The sequence below is a fragment of the Triturus cristatus genome, chromosome 4_2 (assembly GCF_964204655.1).
Source record: "Triturus cristatus chromosome 4_2, aTriCri1.1, whole genome shotgun sequence".
Taxonomy (NCBI): Eukaryota; Metazoa; Chordata; class Amphibia; order Caudata; family Salamandridae; genus Triturus; species Triturus cristatus.
The window spans coordinates 939857491-939877593 of NC_140586.1; the positions used below are offsets into that span (position 1 = coordinate 939857491).

At 44.9% G+C, this 20103-nt stretch overlaps 1 protein-coding gene across 1 annotated transcript in view; it reads right to left on the reverse strand.

Annotated features, from left to right (window-relative positions):
• Positions 1-2745: 2745 nt before the first annotated feature.
• The window catches only part of LOC146838994 (uncharacterized), a 71391-nt gene continuing 54033 nt past the window's right edge, over positions 2746-20103 (reverse strand). The window contains exon 2 of the mRNA XM_085603029.1: positions 2746-6501. Within this exon, the coding sequence (XP_085459155.1) occupies positions 4030-5325 (1296 nt within the window). The 5' untranslated portion in view covers positions 5326-6501 and the 3' untranslated portion in view covers positions 2746-4029. The remainder of the gene's footprint in view (positions 6502-20103) is intronic.

Genomic DNA, 20103 nt, shown 5'->3' on the forward strand with positions numbered 1-20103 from the left:
TGCAAGCCACCAAAGGGCCTGGGGCCTGTGGGCTCAACCTGTGTTTTTTAAGAAGTGGACGGGGCACTGGTGTTTTTTTGTGGGCCCGACCTAAAGTAAAGTATTTTACCGAGCAATATTGCCCATCTGTGGGCGCCTTGGGCCTGCCTGTGTGCCCATGGACTGTGTGCCCCTGCATCAAAATCTTGCCTTATTCCTGGTCTCTCCGTGGGAGGCAGGCCCCTGCATTAATATACTGCCCCCCCAGGGGCCACCACATACCCTGTGGGCCTAATGTAACTATTTTTTGTCACCCTAGGCGAGGTACTGGAAGCACAGGCAAGCTGTAGGACTGGAGGAGACAGATACACACTGCTGCAACAGGCAAGAATAACCTACCTGATCTTTTCAGTGCCCCGGTTTCTGATGTGCAGTCGATTCTCTCCTCTGGCTGTAGAAGAGTCGAGGCTGCAGCCAGGAACATCCTCCTGTCCGTTGGCGGAGTCTGAAACCCTCCAGATGAATGTAAAACAGCAGGCAGGTAAGTGAGGAGTAAATAAACAAAGAACACCTCACCTGCCTGCTACTCAGACCCCTCCTTTTATTTGCGGGTGCTGGACCAATACAACAAGGAGATCACATTCACTCATTTTTGTAAAAAGTGTAAGCTTGTTACAAAACTGGTGATTTAGTGATTTTTTTCACCATATCACAAAACCCTGGAGGATCCGAATGGTATGCTCCTCAAAATAATCATGCCCTGTGGGATACAGTGGCCTAAACTCTGCTGGTGTCCGTAACAAAAGCTATTGAGGATGGATGTGTTGCATTGTGGTTTGAAACCGCCGATTGCTTGGGTCAGTCGATAGGCACGAGTGTGGCACTTCGGTGCAGTGCCTGGATTAAGTCAATGGACTTCGCTACAGATATCCTAGCATTGTTAATGGACATGCCATGCGATGGCTCTCGCCTCATAAGCAATAAAAAAATGACTCGAGCCCAGACAGAAAGCAGAGCCATAGCACATTCCTTCAGACTGTCTACCTCCGCTAGGCAACTTCATCACAAATGTTGTCCCCTCTGTGGCTATGGAAGAATTTTTTAATACTTTCAACACCAGACCCGCTGCAAACATGAGATGTCTTCCAGTTCTTTCATGGCCATGGCACACAAAGACACTGGGAACAATACGCCACTGAGTCACCTGCTGCTACTGCTGGCGCAGCTGCAATGCCTCTTTATTGTGTACTTTCTGACACTAAGTCACCCTGTTGTAGGCAGTATCCAACATTTGGTCCAGCGACAGAGATTGCGTCAGTGGCAGACAGACTCCTCTCCTTAATCCACCCAGACTTAACAGTGGAGACAAATGTATCACTTCTGGGTTGGGGAGGTCATATGGGAGAGATGGATATTAAAGAACCCTTGTCACCATCAGAGGTGCGACTCCACATATATCTGTTGGAGTTACAAGCCTTTCGACTGGTGCTTCAGGCCTTCCTGCCTACCAACAGAGGAGGAACAATGCGTATTGCGGTTAGCCGTAGTTACTTCAGCATAACATACGGTACATTTCTGAAAGCCAGAACATTTCTTAAGCAAATGGGGGCAGGAACAAGAACACAGAAAAAGGGTTTTTCATTAATTTATGTATCAGAATTGATAGCATTCGTTATAGGGTTGAAACGTCGACGATCTATTTTGGCACAGATTGCAGGACATAGTCGCTATCAACTATATAATTTGTTTAACGTACTTGTCACTGCTTCTTGAATTTGGCCCTCCAAAACAAACCGCATCCCCCCACTACCACCTCACTGCACTGTGTATCTATATCACCACTGAGCACTACTATCTCACCATTGTGTATCACTGTATGAATTTTGAAGTGCAAAAATTCTGCAATGTATTTTTGTTGTATGTAATTTGGTTCGCATAACGAATGCTATCAATTCTGATACATAAATTAATGAAAAACCCTTTTTCTGTGTTCTTGTTCCTTCCCCCATTTGCTTAAGAAATGTTCTGGCTTTCAGAAATGTACCATATGTTATGCTGAAGTAACTACGGCTAACCGCAATACGCATTGTTTCTACCCAAGGGAACCATTGTTCTTTATATATCAAATACCCAGGTTCCTAGGGACACAGGGTCACCCCATTTTGTTAATATATACCAACAGAGGAGGGCTGGTGCAGCTTCTCAGAGACAACACAGTCAATTATGAGGGCCTCATCAGGACGTGTCAGACTTGAACTTGTTTGACAGCGAGCAGAGGATTCACAGGCTGCAGGTGTTTGGTCACGCGAACGGGGCTCTGTAACTGCTTAGTTGAATTTGACTTCCTGCCGAGTACGCTGGCTTGTAAAACAGAAGATTCCTTACTATGGTGCATAGAATACAGTGTGATAAGTATACGGGAGAGGCAGCGATGTACGCCCAGATTAGACCAGGATAATTAAGTAAAAAATATCGACAATTAAGGGACTGTTTCACATGAACTATGTCTCCTGAGAATCAGCTTTGCTTAGCTTGTATTGTACAAAAGTAATTCACTGTCCTGTTTCTGTGTATAATATGTGGATCTGATTGTTTAATCATCATATTACTTTCACCTTGAGCACTGCGCTGACATCACTCAGAAATTTATATGTACACTTGTTGCTGAGAATACAATTTGAATTTTTAGAAATGAAAAGGACTCATCTGAATTTTATTCATTTAAAAAAGATGAATTAAACTTTACACAGGGCCTGCAAATGTGATACATTCCTGTGAGATAATGAACCCACGAGCCCCCCCGAGTTTGTTCACAATGAGAATGGTTAGTGCTCATATGCGACTCCGCTCGTCACTCTGGAGCAGAAAGACGTTGACACTGAGCTGCGCGATGTCTTCTACCGGCGTGCAGCAGGACTGCTTTAAAGTTTCTGTATCCAATCTGGCGCCTGGGGAATATTCCCAAAGTGAGGAATTAGCAGGTAAAGGAGTATCCACCAGAAACAGCGCTACCAAATGTCAGTATCTTGTGTGTTGAGATACAGCAGCAGTAAAACGTATCAAGAAAATTCTGTATTCAATAATGTTAACAAAGTGGACAAAACACTGCACCCAAAATATATATTTCAGTCTTATGTAAACAAACAAGGGTGAGTAGAAGCCTTTTGGGTCTATTACATTTGAGACAGAAATAATGTGAATTTTGATGCAATTAGTTGATTTTTGCAAGCACTAACATTTCTCTGAGTCGAGTAGTGACCTTGAGAGTTTTGTAACTTTCAGATACTCAAACTGCTTGGGGAATTTGTTGACTATTTTCAATCCCACAAATTTATTTGGAGGTTGCACGCCAGCAGCCTAAGTTATACTGCAAGATTTTATTGATAAATCCTATTGCAACTACAATTTTTGCTCTTTCATGTAAAGTCAGGTTGCATTAGAAGCTTTTCTGCAACTCAGGATGGATTTGGGTTCCTATTCACCTGGTGTGGATGCATTTCTCATGTTTAGTGAGACTGACTTTCTTTTCCGACTAAAACCTTTCTTGCATTCAGAGCACGTATAAGGCTTTAATCCAGTGTGGGTTCTCACATGTCGAATTAGATTGTATTTGTGACTAAACCTTTTCTGACATTCAGAACACCCTAAGGCTTTTTTCCTCCGTGTGAGTACACTCATATCGAATGAAAAGCAGTTTGTAACCAAAGATGTGCTTGCATTACAAGCACTCATAAGGTTTTCACCCAGTATGGGATCTCTCATGACGTGTAACACTGTCTTTCAGATAAAAGCTTTTCTGGCATAAGGATTTTCTCCAGTGTGGAGTTTCTCATGTTGAGTGAGAAAGCGTTTCTCTCTGAAGGTTTTCTGGCATTCAGAGCACTCATATGGTTTTTTTCCCAGTGTGAGTCTCTCATGGCTAGTGAGGCAGTGCCTATCAAAGAGGCATTTCTGGCATTCAGAGCACTGGTAAAGTTTTTTCCCTGTGTGTGTTTGCTCATGTAGTGTGAGACTGCGTTTAAAATTGAATCTTTTCTGGCAATCAGAGCACTATAAATTATTTTGGACGGTGTGTGTTTGCTTATGGCGCTTGTAATAGTCTCTACCTCTGAAACGTTTCTGGCATTCAGAGCACTGATATGGTTTTTCCCCAGTGTGGATTCTTACATGTTCAGTGAGATAAGATTTACGGCTGAAACTTTTTGGGCATTCAGAGCACTGATAACGGTTTGCCCCAGTGTGGGTTCTTGTATGTATAGAAAGTCTTCTTTTGTCACTGAAACAATTCTGGCATTCGGAGCACAGATAAGGTTTTTCCACAGAGTGGGTTATTGCATGTTGAGAAAGACTTGGTTTGTTACGAAACCTTCGCTGGCATTCAGAGCACTGATAAGGTTTTCCTCCAGTGTGGGTTCTTGTATGGTCAGTGAGTATGCTTTTTTCACTGAAACTTTTCTGGCATTCAGAGCACTGATAAGGTTTTTCCCCAGTGTGGATTCTTATGTGCCGAGTGAGACTGCTTTTTACATTGAAACATTTCTGGCATTCAGAGCACTGATTAGGTTTTTCCAAAGAGTGGGTTATTGCATGTCGAGTAAGACTCAGTTTGTTACAAAACCTTTTCTGGCATTCAGAGCACTGATAAGGGTTTTCTCCAGTGTGGGTTCTTATATGTTCAGTGAGTAAGCTTTTGTAACTGAAACATTTCTGGCATTCAGAGCACTGATAAGGTTTCTCTCCAGTGTGGGTTCTTGTATGCCGAGTGAGACTGTTTTTGTCAATGAAACATTTCTGGCATTCCGTGCACTGATAAGGTTTTTCCCCAGTGTGGGTTCTTGTATGCCGAGTGAAAGTGCTTTGGCAACTGAAAGATTTCTGGCACTCAGAGCACTGATAAGGTTTTTCCCCAGAGTGGGTTATTGCATGTTGAGAAAGATTCGATTTTCTACAAAATCTTTGCTGGCATTCAGAACACTGATAAGGTTTTTCCCCTGTGTGGATTCTCACATGTTCAGTTAGATGCGATTTACGGCGGAAACATTTTTGGCATTCAGAGCACTGAGAGAGTTTATCCCCAGTGTGGATTCTCATATGATCAGTGAGATAAGATTTACGGCGGAAAATTTTTGGGCATTCAGAGCACTGAGAGAGTTTATCCCCAGCAGGCAATCTCACATTATCAGTGACATGATATTTACGGCTGAATCTTTTTTTCCCAGCTTGGGTTATTTTGTGTTGAGTACGGCTGGTTTGAACACTGAATTTGTTCTCATAGTCCGTGTTTTCATAAAATGTATTTCTAGAGTTAATGTCACCAAGTTTGTTTTTCTTTTTCTTAAATGCCATGATGAGAGTGAAGCCAATTCTACAGTCGGGCTTGTTTAGATAATGGTCAGCATTAATCTCTAAAAAATCATGTGCAATCTCCTCAACACTTGAATTGAGCAAAATATGTCTGGAAGCAGCCCTACAAGCACCTGTTGAAAGGTTTCTCGCAGATAATGGTCTTCAGGTTATGGCCTCTCCGGCAGCAACTTATTTTGTGACTGACATTTTTCTCCCATTCATTTATATAGGTTTCTAGCAAAGCAGTGATAAGGTGTTAGTCGGATATTGAATGATTAAATGTTAAGTACCTTTTTGCACTGACGTAATGGCAGTAACTGAGGGCGCTAGAACATGCACAGTACTATTGTGGATTATCAGTCGCAGAACATCAGTTCCTTTTAACCTTCCTATACATGAAGCAAAGTTTGTAGTTCTGATGACAGGGATTTACATTAGATATAGCGCCCCAGTGTTCACTTAATCAATTTTTATATTGAACAGTTTGACATATACTGCTGCTCAAAAGATAATGCTAAGCTGATTTACATGGAATTACAGAATAGTACACATTAAAAAGGAAACATTTATTTGAGATGGTCATGGACATAATGAAGTGTGTATCTTTAAGGGTATTGCGAGTGGTTTGAGGTGTTATATCCAGAGGCAATTAGTCTCGAAGTTGTCCCTGGTTAAAAACGGTTGTTGAGCAAGAGTGATTTTTAATCTCAGTGCTTTTGGCTGTCGGATGTGTCGGCTTCAAAGTCTTCTTTCAGTGTCTTTTCTATGATGGTCTGCAGAAAAAACCTTTTGCAATAACTTCTTTTATGCGGTGTGTGCTTCCTCTCTGGAATTAGATGAGGCTTTAGATTAACGTTTATTCTGTCATGCTGAGGCAATTTGTCTTTCTGATAATATTTCAGATGGGCATGCTGAAGTGGTCTTTCTACATTATTTCTGATGCTGTGTGCACAGATATGGCTTTGCTCTGGGTTAATGAAATGCAAAATTAGAGACTTCACTTACAGGTATAGTACTTTTCTCAGCTCCCAGGTCCACGCCACATCTAGATTTTGGAAATTGTTTAAACTTAAAATACTGGATGTCCTTCAGGTTTTCAAAATAATCCTCCTTATGGCAATGACATTTGGTTGCCTAGCACTAAACCTTGCTTTCTTTGCACGTAATTTCAATCACCTGTAGATTTAAAATTAGACAGTTAATAGAAGTAAATTTCCAAATATATAAATTACAAGTCAAATCAATGCAGAATTTTGATAAATTTGAGCTCTTTTTCTGACACAGGAAAGTGAAGAATTGTAAACTGAGAGCACTCAGATGTACAAGTGAGAATTTGTTAAATTTTCAAAATTTTAATACTCACATAACTCACATGTACCCTGTGGAGTTGTAACACAGAATCCCAGAGGTAGATATTTAAGTCATATGGGCTGGCACAAAACATCTATTTTAAAAAAATATTATTAATTCATTTTTAATGTAGATGTCTGGGATGGGAATGTCCCCTCCATTGACAACAGGCGTTTCCGCCTGCCGAGTTGCCAACTGCATGTATCTGGTATCCTGAATTTAGATTTTTGGCCTCGGCTTCATGCTAATCTATGTGTGTTGCGAGCCCTATGCCTAGATCTATCCCTCAACTAACTCAAGCGCAACGAAATTAAAGCGTACTTTCATGTGTTAATTTAATTCCAGCTGATTATCAGTTGTAGGTTTTTCTGCACCTGGATTTACCGGGTGAAGAAAAACATGACACGATTTTTCCAGACGGAAACATTTGCTGGTAAAGCATCATAAGACTTTGTCTGCAGCAGTAGTAGCCAAGACTTGTACTGTCTTTTTTTCTAACTGGGGGAACACACAATGCTTTGCCCTGTTAGAAAAGTTTCCCCTTCCCTCTCCTACTCTTGCCACCCCCCAAACCAACTACATGAATATAACTAACACCTGCTGGAAACAGGTGGTAAATACTAGCACGAAAATCCCCATGAAATGGCAAATCGCATGTGATTTGACGACCAGAAAAATCTGTCCCTCTTGGCAGTTCCCCATTCCATGGCGTCCACCTTGCAACTGTACGTTACTGGGCAAATCTATCACAAAGTAACAGAAAACCATTACGTGAGATTTTTCTGCCACCCCAGTACTGTGCAATTTCTAACAAGGGACTATGAGAGGTCTTGGACCGCTCCTGTGACCTGGAGGGTCACACCAAGTGTGCTTTTATTTAAGACAGAGGACTGTCATGGATTTAACAGATAGAGCGGTGGTGGCGATGCACCCTGTTATAAGGATCAATAGTCTGATGAGATCTTTTCATCAGTATCACTGGAGTGGCGTCCTACTGACCCACTCATGTAAAGCTCTGTTTCTATGTCCCTGTCCAGGCTTTGCGCTAACATCTCAAGTGCTGTGTTAACCATGTTGGTGTGTGTAGCCTGTGTGGTGCATACACAGAATGTAAGAGTGTGCCAGAGTAAAATACATCTCCTTTCTGTCAGTTGTGTTCACAAGTGGGACCATCTAGCCCTCATGTATGCCCCATTTCAAAATCCTCAGTTACCAAAGAATAAAGTGCTCTGCAGAGCACTCAGGTGCTTTCTTGCCACCAGGTCTGGTGTCTGCCTGACAGTCTAACCGAGTTGAAGGGACGACACCTGCAGTCTGAATTAATTGCTGGTACCTGTCCTGAAGAGCCTAGAAGCCTGCCTGCCTTTTGTGAGAAAGTGGTTCTGTACATACTGTTCCCAAATAGGTACAGTGTGTACAGAGTCCACAGTCCCCAGAGGTTTGGCAGAGGCTAAAGTTAGATATAACCTTACTCTCTAAAGTGGTAGCTTGGTCAAGCAGTAAGGCAGTATCAGAGGACAGTGTAAAGCATTTGTTGTACAAACTCAGTCAGCAAATGGTCTCACACACAAAAAATATATGGTTGTTTTATTTTAGAACCAACAATAGGTATTAAAATATACTTTCTCAGAATGAGATGCTTTAGTTAAATACTTTTGCAATATGCAATGGACTTTTGTAGGTAATAGTTACAGGTTGTTGCAATAGGCAACACAATTTCAAACACAATAATACATTGAGCTCAATTGGAGTTTTAAGTTATTTGCAATAGATTACTTTCAGGATTACTTTTCTAACTCCAGGACTGGATCCTAGATTCAGTCCTGGGACAGTTCTTGGAAACAAGTGAGTAAATTCGTCTTAGTTACTGTTGTGATTTTTAGGCAATATTTTGCTATTTTAAAAGTTGACACTTAGAAGAAATTTCATAGAAAAACAGTCAATGATTCCATATGGGAGAAAATTCAAGTTACGGGTAAAGTATGTTCTCGTTACTTTTGTAATCCAGGGCTGGGCTCCTAGGCTCAGTACTGGGACCTCTATCTAAAACAGGTAAGTAATTACGTTTTCACAGTTGGTACGATATTTAAAGAATATTCGTGGTTTGCAAAAATCGACATTTGGAATACATTTCCCAGAAAAACAGTCAATGATTTCCTATGGAAGAAAATTGGGTTAGTGGTAAGTACGGTTGTGAGTACTTTTCAGGGTCAGTGCTGGGCACCAAGATCCAGCACTGGGATCTCTCCTAATAGCAGGTGAGTATTTCCGTTTTCGTTACTCGGTTGATTTTAGGTGAATATTTTAAGTTTTAGAAACTCAACACTTTGAAGAAATTTCAGAAGAAACCAGTCAATGTTACCCTATGGAAGAAATTTGGGTTATTGTTTTTTGGGTAAGTACTCGACTGGCAGAGTTAAGGTTCTGGGCACAAACTCAGGGGTCTCCCAGGGTCAGGTTGGTACAGTTGTTACACCCTCAGCGGCACTGGGGCGGCCGGGTACAGAGTGAGTTAGTCCCAATGTTATCCTATGGGAGGCAGGGGGGCCTTGGTTGGTGGCTGCTGACTAGCAGGCCACGCGGCTGTGGGAGCTGGGCTCCTTTTCACTTGCTCAGGGCAAATGGGGAAGTAGGTAGGAGTAGAAGTTAAACTGCCAGGGCCACTAGGGCGGCTGGGTGCAGGGTGCTTTTGAGCCTTCGGCGCTCAATGGATTTCAATAGGAAAGCTCCAGGACGAACAAAGGCTGCAAGCTCGGGGACGAAGATTCTTCAGGTGCCACCACCACTTCGACAGGTAAGTTGGGTAGTTGGAGGATAGGTAGGTACCCAGGAGTCGGGCACAGGGGGCCGCAGGGCGCCGGGTGCAGGGGTGCCTTTTGATGTCAGGAAATCTTACCCTCTGTTGATCGCGGTTGGGGGGTCCCTGTTTCTGAGGCTGCAGGCGTCGTCAGGAGCGTTGAGGTGAGTCCTTGGGTGTCGGATTCCGGGTCACAGTCACCAGGGGGACGTCGTCAGGGTCTTTGTCCACTCCGGCACAGGCCAGGCTTGGCGGGTGCAGAGTGTGCAGGGTTCGCGGCTCCGGGCTGATGCCAGGGGTTAGAAACTTGCTTTGAGCAGAGCCACTGCTCATGGGAGTCCCAGATGCTCAGAGTCACAAGGCAGCCAGGTCCTCCGGGGTTTGAGAGGTTGCTGGCCACAAGAGGTGCCGGGATTTAGCAGGAGCAGGTTCGAGGGTCAACAGGCCGGTAGGGCTGGGGCCAAAGCAGTTGGTGTCTTCCTCTTCTTAGCAGCTGCAGGAAGGTTCAGGGTGCCCCTAAATACTAGATTTAGGGGCGTTACAGGTAGGTAAAGGGCAGGGACCAATGGGTCTCTGCCCTGTGGTGGATACACCCCCTATCCTGCCACTCTCCGGTGGGAGGGGGGCAGTAGCCTAGTCTTGATTGGGCAGGGCTTCCCATCTTCAAGATGGCGAGAGCCCGGAGATGTGCTTAACCTCGCCTCCTCCACCTGAGGGATGGGGTTGGCAGAGGCTGTCACATCGCCCTGTCCTTACTTGGGGTTTCCGGCCAGTCTTCCCGCCAGAGTGGGGGTCAGAACCGGTGGGGACCAGTTTGCTGGGTACAGCAAGTGGCCTGAAGAAGCTCACAAAGGCGGCATGCCTTTGAAGCTTCCCCCTGCCCATCCTGGGGGAGGAGACCTAGCACCTCACCCAGGATGTGCATTGTTGCAGGCCCAGGAGAGCGGGGGCTCTCCACCCAGGGGTCCAGCAACATGTCTGCTGTGTGGCAGCCTAGGCAGCCTCCCAGACAAGACGTGAATTGTAGGTTAGGTTTCAGGGGGCATCTCTAAGATGCCCTCTGTAGTGCTTTATACATTAAATCCCACACTGGCATCAGTGTGGGTTTAATGTGCTGAGAAGATTGATACCAAACTTCTCAGTCTTCAGTGTTGCCATTATGGTGCTGTGGAGTTTGTGTTTGACGAGCTCTCAGCACCATGTACTCTTAAATGGCAGCACCACACTTACAGTGCCCAGGAATGGACCTGGGTACTGCAGGGGCACAGGGCTCATACTCCTGTTCCCACACCACTGGCATAGGGCACCCAGCTAGAGGGGTGGCTGATGTATGCCTGGGCAGTGTAGGTTGTGGGCATGACACACAGGGATGTGTGCCATGTCGACTCTTTGTTTTGTCTTGTAGCCAGACACTCAGCCTGCAAGGGCAGTGTGTTTGTGTTAGGGTACATGGCCTCTAAGGGTGGCACAATAAGTGCTGCAGCCCTTAGAGGCCTTCCCTGGTCACAAGGCCCTGGGTACCTAGGATACCATTTACCAGGGGCTGACATGTGGCCAGGGTTTGCCAATTTGGGGTTTTAGGTTTTAGGGAAGGGACATAGGCCCTGGGCACCTGATTGGCCGGAGTCCAGGGCACACTCAGTCAAAGTACATTCAGCAATTCAGCAGTGTGGGCATACCATGCAAGAAAGATGGCACTTTCTCACACCTGTCAGGTAAGAGAAGGGATTTTGACTATCCAACAGGAGGACAAGGCTGTCCTGGAAGAAGCAAGGTCCAGCGCATCCCTAGCAGCTGTAGGGGGCCGGAGGAAGCCAACTACTGGAAATCCATTCAGCAGGACCTTTAGTGTAGTCCCAAAAGTACCCTGTCATGCAGGACCTATGACATTTACGGATAACATATACTGTGGGTTTGGTGGCAGACTAACTCCATACACCCCCGCAGCATACGTTAGCCTATGGTTTGCATTAGCTAGCTCGTAGTGCCACTAGAATCTCCTGCTATCAGAGGGATTCGTTTTTGGCAACCTCAGAACACAATAACCTCAGACTCGTGGAAACAATATATTACTTTTCACCCAGTCAATCGTGCTCGCTTGTTTTGCTCTCGGAGAGATACACAGAAGAAACAGTCGGGCGTTTTTATAATAAGAGTTTATTGTACCGTTGTTCTTCTCATGTAAGATATATGCGCTGCTACGACTGTAATACAGTAGCAGAGATATAGAACCAGCAGTACAGTGAATAGAAAGAAATAATATTGTTCTACAATTGTGTAATAGTTATAAACAGATACATGAATATAGAATGCATTTATAAAATAAAGTGCGTACTCCTAAGATGCCTGACTAGTACCTAAGCCTAAGAGCCAAGAATCCCACTAGGCTGTTAGTCGAACCCCATTACCTGAATAGTGAGTGTGGGACTTCGTCCTGGACTTGAGCTGGACACCCGGCAAGGGATTGTCAGACCACTGTCAGCTGGAGCGATGGCATGCCGGAGCTGCAGCGTCTCTGGTCAGTGTGTCGGCCGTGAAGTCTCGGGTCCCTCCTGCTTTCTGATAGCAAGAGGTGCTATATTTATATAGTCTATGTATGTGTGTTCCCCATTGTTCAGTAGGAAGATGACGTTGGGGATTAAACCTTGTGCGTCGATGGGAGAGGTGAAGTGTACCTCCTGGAGAGTGTACTCATCAATTATTCATATGCGCTAAGGATGACATCTTAGCAATATCGATTGGGAAAAACCCACCCTCGGCATGGAACTAGGTGAAAGGTTTAGTCCATAAAAGGCTACAGTCCTTATAAGGCGTTATGTCCATACAAGGCATGCTGTCCTTATTTAGAGTTATGTCCTTATAAGGCTCGTTCATATGAAATAACGGGAGCTGATGTAGAGAAAGTGTACGATGTTCCCTGGACCTTTAGTAGGGTACTGATATGAAATATAACACCCACTCCACCTTATACTTAATAATAATACACGTTTCTTGAAACACACAGGTTTAACAGTGTCGTGCATATAATTATCAAGCAGTAATTTAAAATGTTTCTAAAAATGTTAAAAATCACGTAAAAACTGTTTAAAAAACAATGAGAAGGTTCTTTGGTAATGTTTGAAAATGTTGTAAAATTCCGGAAATCACAGTTCTAAATGAGTTCGATCACACAAGTTGAACTACTGTAAGCATACTTAGAAGGCCATGCTTTGGAAAGTGTCAATTTGCAAAATTTATCTTGAAAATAGAACAGGAAGGAAAAGTTCCATAGTTGTTCCAAGCACACGGTGTGCCAGATTCAGATTAGAAGTCCTGGCCGGGAGACATAATATTATCGTTGCCTGCTACAGCAGGGGACAGACATTGAAGTACCTGAAGTTCAAAGGTTTCTCGAGCGGAGGTCAGCGGCACGGTTTGCTGTAAAAGCATGGCTTTCATTCTGCACAAAGCATACAACAAGTAACTCTGGTGTTCACAGTGACCAGATATGCAATGCCTGGAAGCATGCCACAACAACCTTGATCGTTCAGCATCAAGAAACTCCCATTTTACAGTAACTCGAACACTGGCGTTATCACGGCAGCTGGTGTTCCTTTCGAGTGGCAAGACAGATTTAAAACTGAACCATTACAGGCCCCATGCAAAACAATATCTTGGCATATGAGAGAACCGCTTAAAGGGTACTTGCAGTTGGTACCACTAAGAAACACTTCTTGATCCCCACTACGGCACCGAAATTTATATGGTAATTCCCAGGATTTATTCTTTACCCAGTTTTTCATATGTGCCTGCCTTTGCTCAAGGCAATAGTGAAACTGGAATGTAGTGACCGGGAGAGTGATTTGGCCATGGATAAGCCACTCAGTTGATGGTAATTCAGCTACTGTAAATGGAATCCTGTCCAGTTTTTCAATTTGCAGCATTGTATATTTAGCTCCCCTTTGTGCCATCTCTATCTGTATATCAGTTAGATTGTATTCTGAAAACAGAGACGACGTTTTGATAAAACGCCAAGGCACATAGCCTGCACACAAAGATTGCAGCGTCCAGCCTAATAACATAAGAGAACATAACTGAGACTGGCCTTGTTGTAATATGGCTAAATATTGTTCCAGTATGTCAATAGCATAAGATACAATGTTGCCCAATGAATATACTCTGGAGGTCAAAGTTGTTAACCCATTATCCACCACAGCAAAAGCATTTTTCTAGGTTTATATGGTCTATTTCCCGTATTCTTTCTGCGGCTTCAATTTGTGAAATCTTCCAGTTTTCATTATAGGCAGCATAAATGCCTGCATATATGAAACGTTTTTGACACTGTTTCCTAGGTCCCAGTATAAAGTCCCTAAGATCCATGTCCTGTGTGAGTAAAGTTAAGTGTTGTTTCACTTCTGCAAGTGTTGAGGTCTTTAGCCATTGTAGGCACAACTTCCCAACACTATACGACGTCACTACTCCTGGATGTTCTCTCTGTACATAACATGGGTCTGGCCTATGCATACTTAGTCCCTCGATGATGTATAGTAACCGTTTATGACATATGTTTGTGTCTAAGGGCCAAACCGCCCACTCCTTCCAGTTGGGGTCAGATCTATTGTACTTTAGAATGTCATCAACACTCACCCCTTCTTTTGTAGAAGAATTCTGCCACTCATGTATCGGTGTTGGAAACTTTGGAGAGTTCAGAACCTTCCTCTTGGCTATTCCAAGACAGGATGTCTGTTGCACAGTATCATTCAAAAAGATTATCTTCTGCGGAATGAGGCATGCTCTAAATAGTGCCTCAGTACCCTGGCCAGTCCCTTGAACCCCAAATCGATTTTGTGTCAATTTCGTCTTGCCATAGGTCGAAACCCTGTTAAGACAATCGGGCCAAAAAGGAAGCAGAATAAATCTGTTTAGTGTTTGTTAGCATAATTTTCAGTGCTGACGATGGTGCAACCTTATAATAAAATGAGGCTGGATCTGTGATGTTAAACCCTGAAAAGTAGGCACATTTTTATGCAAATGTTTGTGAGCTACTCTTTGGTGGTGTTGGGCAATGTTCCCACTGTTGGTACGCAAATACATTCCTAGGTGAAATGGATTTGTGTAGGAAGTGATGACCATAATGTTGGTAGCAGTACAATTTGTCATAATCTGATGAACCATCTAACATTTCATTATTAGAAAATGCATCAGTTTTCTCTAAATCAGATAACATGTTTGTAACTGTTTCAGTATCCCAATCATCAGAATATGTACTGGAGGTAATGAAATCACTTAATGAGATTTAAAATAAATGATTAATTTTTAAACGTTCGGTCCGAATATGTTGAAATCAACCTTGTCCCAAACTATACCATCTGGTATAGGAACAGCTGTGATGTTCACTGATGACAAGTCACTTTGTTCACGATGTGACGATGTGTGTGGCTTCAGGATGACGTTGACCTTTTGAGCTGTGGAATCTTGTTGAAGATAATCTCCATTAATAAGCATACTAAAAGTCAATACTAAGCCTAGCCATAAACGAAAAAAACATTATCCCTGAAATTACCCAGAGTTCAATCCAAGGAAGAAAAGAAACTTCTTTGCTTGTTGCTTCAACAGTGTTTTGGCTGGCATTGTTTCTGGTTCGCTTGGATCCAGTGAAAATGTATCAAAGTTCATGAAATGGCCAGAAGCAGTTCGATCAATTGTTGGAATTGCATCGGGATTAGTTGAAATGTTATTGTCCTCTTGACGAGGCAAGTTGATGTAGACGTCTGTATTTGGTCGAATTGCAACTTGTGAATTATTTTGATTTTGAATATTTGGTTCAAGTAGAATAAGTTCCATGGCGTTGTTGCTTAGTCCTTCATTTCTTACAGGTGGCTCGTCAAACGTGATGAGTCTCTCTGTTTCAACTTCTTGCATTGTAGCTAGAAGAGGACGTCTGTTACATCGGAGTCCACTAGGCCTACTATTTAGTATCGGCCACATAGTGTGGTTTGATTAAGTCAATTGAGACAAATCTTTTCTCCTTTTTTCCAGCAAGAGGCGGGAGCAGCACAGTTCTTGTTCCGTGTACTGCAATGACTGGTACAGGTTTTATGTAAGAAGGTACAAATTCCTTTTTGTCCACAATTTTCTCTCTGACCAGATCCCCGACTTTTGGGATCCAGACAGGTCTTGCTGTGACTACCTTGACTTCCTCAGTGGCAGTCTGCTTTAGATGGACATTGCTTTGTTTTGTCCTGGATTCTTTCAGATCCTGTAAAACAGCCAAACGATCATGAATGTCAAATGGTTTTTCATCAACCACTGCGCCTTCACAATCAAGATCAGGTACCCACATTCGTGTCCCAAAGAGGATCTCATATGGAGTGACTCCCCCTTGTGAGCTTCTTGGCTGGCTATTTAATGCCCGCTGAACCCCATACAAGTGTGTGACCCAACTACCGCCTCTGCCTAATACCCTAGGTGTTAAAGATTGCTTTAAGTCCCGTTTTTTTCTCTCCACAACAGAATTTCCCTCACGAGGATACGATGATGAGAACCGCAATGCAACGCCCATTCCTTCCATGGCCTCTTTGTAAGCCCGAGAGCTAAACGCAGGGCCGCGGTCAGAGTGTAACGTGCTAACTGTGTATGTACCGATGAAGACTCATTTATAACAGTTTGAGCGTCAGCAGAACGCTGAGGCCAAACCCATAGGACTCTCGAGCAAGAATCCACGGCAACCATGATATATCTGTAAGCCCCGTCCGTTTGTAAGGGGCCACAGTGGTCCAAGTACACACATGCGAGAGGTTTGTCTGACTTCAGTAATGGCGTCTGTGCTGGGCGTGAAACGGTGGAGCTTCGATAACCCTGGCCACCAGTAGTGCTATTTAAGTACAGAAAGTCGCATTTTCGCCTGTATGCACAGAGCCCAAACCCTTGTGTGCAGCTAGTATTAACCCTTGCCTACGATCCATATTTGGTATAACTCTATCCCCCACTCCAGGAATTTGAACATATGGAATGTTCTGTGCATCTAATTTGTAGAAGTATTTGAGTGGAAATTTTTTAGGTATTGCTGTGCTGCCCTTGCGTGATGCAATGACAGCTACCATTATTTCTCCGTCTATTCCTGTTTGTGAACGAGTCAGCGCAGACACAGAAGCTGAGCGAACAGCCCTCTTTGCAGCTTCATCAGCCAATGAATTCCCTTCAACGTGAACACCATCACATTGATGACTCAGTGTATGGATCACGTGAGTCCTTGGTAGTTCGGTTTTCAAGTCCACTAGCTGTTCCCATAGCAGTTTATGCTTAATTGGGCCACCTTTTGCATCTTTAAACCCGTTCTGTTCCCAATGTTGTTAGTACTCTTTGTACGACTCTTTGTACGACTGTACACAGTAAAAAGAATCACACACAATACGTGTGGGGAATTTGTGATCCATATTTTTCAGTGCAAGTATTAGTGCTTTTAATTCTGCCAACTGAGCCATGCAGTCTCCTAGAGATTGCGTCTTTGTGCAGCTAGGATGGAACTTTCCACCATGCATGCGGCCTTTAACGATTGCACACGTTGAAAAATGTTGCTGGTCACTTCTAATGGCCGGTTGCGCAGATCCGTCAGTATAGATAATATATTCATATTGTTCAAGAGGCAAGATTTTATTTGGTAGAGGATTTTCTTGTTCATATTGCAGGAATGCTTGAGTTTTTAAACTCGGATCAAATCTGTACTCAACATCTGTTGCAGTAAGAGAATTAGCCCATTGTATCCACCTCGGATGTAACGCTTTCGCATTTGGGATTCTGGCCTTTGTAACAGATTCTAAAGCTGGTACTGGGGTTACGACAATGATGCATTTCCCCTGAGCCAGTGCTCTCTCTCTAGCTACGGCAGTTTGCTGTCAGGATTTTTTCTGTTGAAGTGAAACGCATTTCTGCATTCTTATACAGGTGTGATTTGTAAGCAATTGGCACAGTTTCTCCCTCATTAAAGGTCAAATATGTGTACCCGCATTGACCCGCTATGTTTTCGGATCACTAGGTGGCGTACATTTACGCGTGTTTGTAAGTGTTTGGAAGCAATCATGTCTTCCTGGAGTAAACGAAGAATACTGGTATGTTCTTGTGTCCAATCTCTGGCTGAAAAGTCAGGTTTTATTAATTCATAGAAAGGTTTTACCCTTTGTGCGTAATCTAAAATGTATGTCCTGCCGAAATTTAGGAATCCTAGTATTGATTGTAAATTTAATGATTTTCGAGGTTGAAGCAGCGCACACTTTTCTAAAACGTTGGCTGCCTTCACTTGACAACTCATATCCCAAAAATAGGACATAGAGGTGGGCTATTTTCGACTTTTTAAAGTTGAACTTGTAACCCTCTGCGGCAAATCCCATAATAATGGTGCTTACCCTAGTCAAGTGCCTCTCTAAGTCGTCAGTCAGATAAATATCATCCACATAGGACAACGCTTCATCATCAAAATTTTTTTTTTTTTTTTTTTAAAGAATTTTATTGTTTTGTAAAACAGTGAAAACAGTAGGACATTGAAACGAACCTCGTATACATATCCCTAGATAGAGCACCACCCCATTGCACAGTCCCTCAACCAACCCAAGTTCTAATGCAGCTCGCAAGACTCTGGTTCCCCACCCTCCCACCGCCCCGCAGGCCCCCTTAACCATCCGAGTCAGAGGAGTCCTCATCCGAAAGAGGCGGCGGCTCGCATATTTCTCCCCTGTACGTGTTCCATGCCCCCCAGACCTTGGCCCACTTGCGAGGGCATCCCCGTCTAATGAATACAGAACGCTCTGCAAACATGGCTGCGTCCATTTCCTTGCGCCACGTGGACAGCAGCGGCACCTCCTCTGCACCCCATTTTTGGGCTATATTCCTTTTGGCCGTCATGATGCCCAGCGTCACCCAACCCTGCGTCTGACGATTAAGGTCATTGGGCTCCCACACATTTACCAAGCAGCGTCTGGGTTCCGGCAACAGCGATATTCCACACGCCTGTGACATTGTACGCAGCACTCGTTTCCAAAAGTCTTGAATGATTGGGCAGTCCCAGATAGTGTGATAAAAGGTTCCCTCCTCCCCACAACCCCGCAAGCAGAAGGGATGTGGCGCCCTGCCCAGCTTGTGTAGTAAGCATCTGATGTAGTAGGAGCGATGCAATATACGAAGTTGCACCAGTCGCAGCCTCGAGGGTATACCCGCCTCGCGCGGCGAGGCCAGTGCCTCACGCCACTCTGGGTCATCGAGATCGCCGAGCTCGTCAGCCCACCGCTCCCGCAGGGTCCCCATAGGGTCCGGTAGATTGTTGACCAGCTTGCGGTACGTGAAGGAAGTGGCCTTCTTTGGCATATATTCCGTCAGCAACCTGTCCTCTAGCGGGGACGCCTCCGGAACCTTCGCTCCAGGAGCCAGCTGCGCCATTAAGGCATGCCTCATCTGGAGGTATCGGAACCATTCCGAGGGGGCCAGCTCGTACTGCTGCTGCAGGTTCGCGAACCGGACAACCTCCCCCTTTTGCCACACATCGCCTATCGTTGATATTCCAATGGTATCCCAAGCGTCGAAGCCCTTGCTGTCTCTCAGACGTCCCAGCTTCTTGGCATCCCACAGAGGCATTAGCTGAGTCAAGACTCCTCGCCATCCCAACTTGGCCTGAGCAGCATGCCAGATGGATATAGTCTGCCGCAAAGGGCCGATCATCCTCGAGGCCAGTCGGGTGTCATACAGTGGGGACAGCATACCCCTCTCACCCAACACGTCCCTATCCGCCTTGAATGCCGGGTCAGATTGAGGCGCGTGGAGCCACTGGTTAATCACCTTCAGTTGCGCCGCCCAGTAATAAAGTTGGATATCCGGGAGTGCAATTCCCCCATCATACCACCCGCAAACCAGCTTAGACTGCGCTATGCGCGCCGGCTTGTTGCCCCAGAGCAGGTTGGACACCTGAGCCGCTATCGCACGGAAGTAGACCGGAGGCACCTGGGATGGGGTATTCTCCAGTACATAGAGAAACCGCGGCAGAGCCATCATCTTGAAGAGCGCCGCTCTTCCGACCAGGGTCAGGGGCAGCGCTCCCCAGTACCGCACGTCCCGCTTAAGGCGGTCTATCTGAGGGCTTAGATTGCGCTTGAAGAATTCCGCCTGATCCAGCGCGATGTGTATCCCCAGGTATTTGAAAGACCCCTCTGTCACCCGGAGCGGGCAACTCGGCGGTAGCCGCGGGAGTGGGCCCCTTAGTACCAGGAGGACCGACTTCGACCAGTTGATCGTGTACCCAGACGCCCGGCCAAAAATCTCGCAGATGTTCAATAGCGTCAAGATGGAACGCCTCGGGGAGGACAAATAGAGTAGTATGTCATCCGCGTAGAGGGAGACGCGGTCCTCCCAGTCGGCAGACCACCAGAGGCCCCGCATCATGGGCTCCCAGCGGATCCAAGCCGCCAACGGCTCAAGCACTAGGGCGAAAAGCAGAGGCGACAGAGGGCAGCCCTGTCTCGTGCCACGTGTCAATGGGAAGTCCTCCGACATGTGTCCGTTGGCCGTGACATGGGCGAGAGGCTTAGTATAGAGGAGCTGGACCCAGGCACAAAATTTCGGTCCGAACCCCAGATGCTGGAGTACCGCGAAAAGAAAGGGCCACTCCA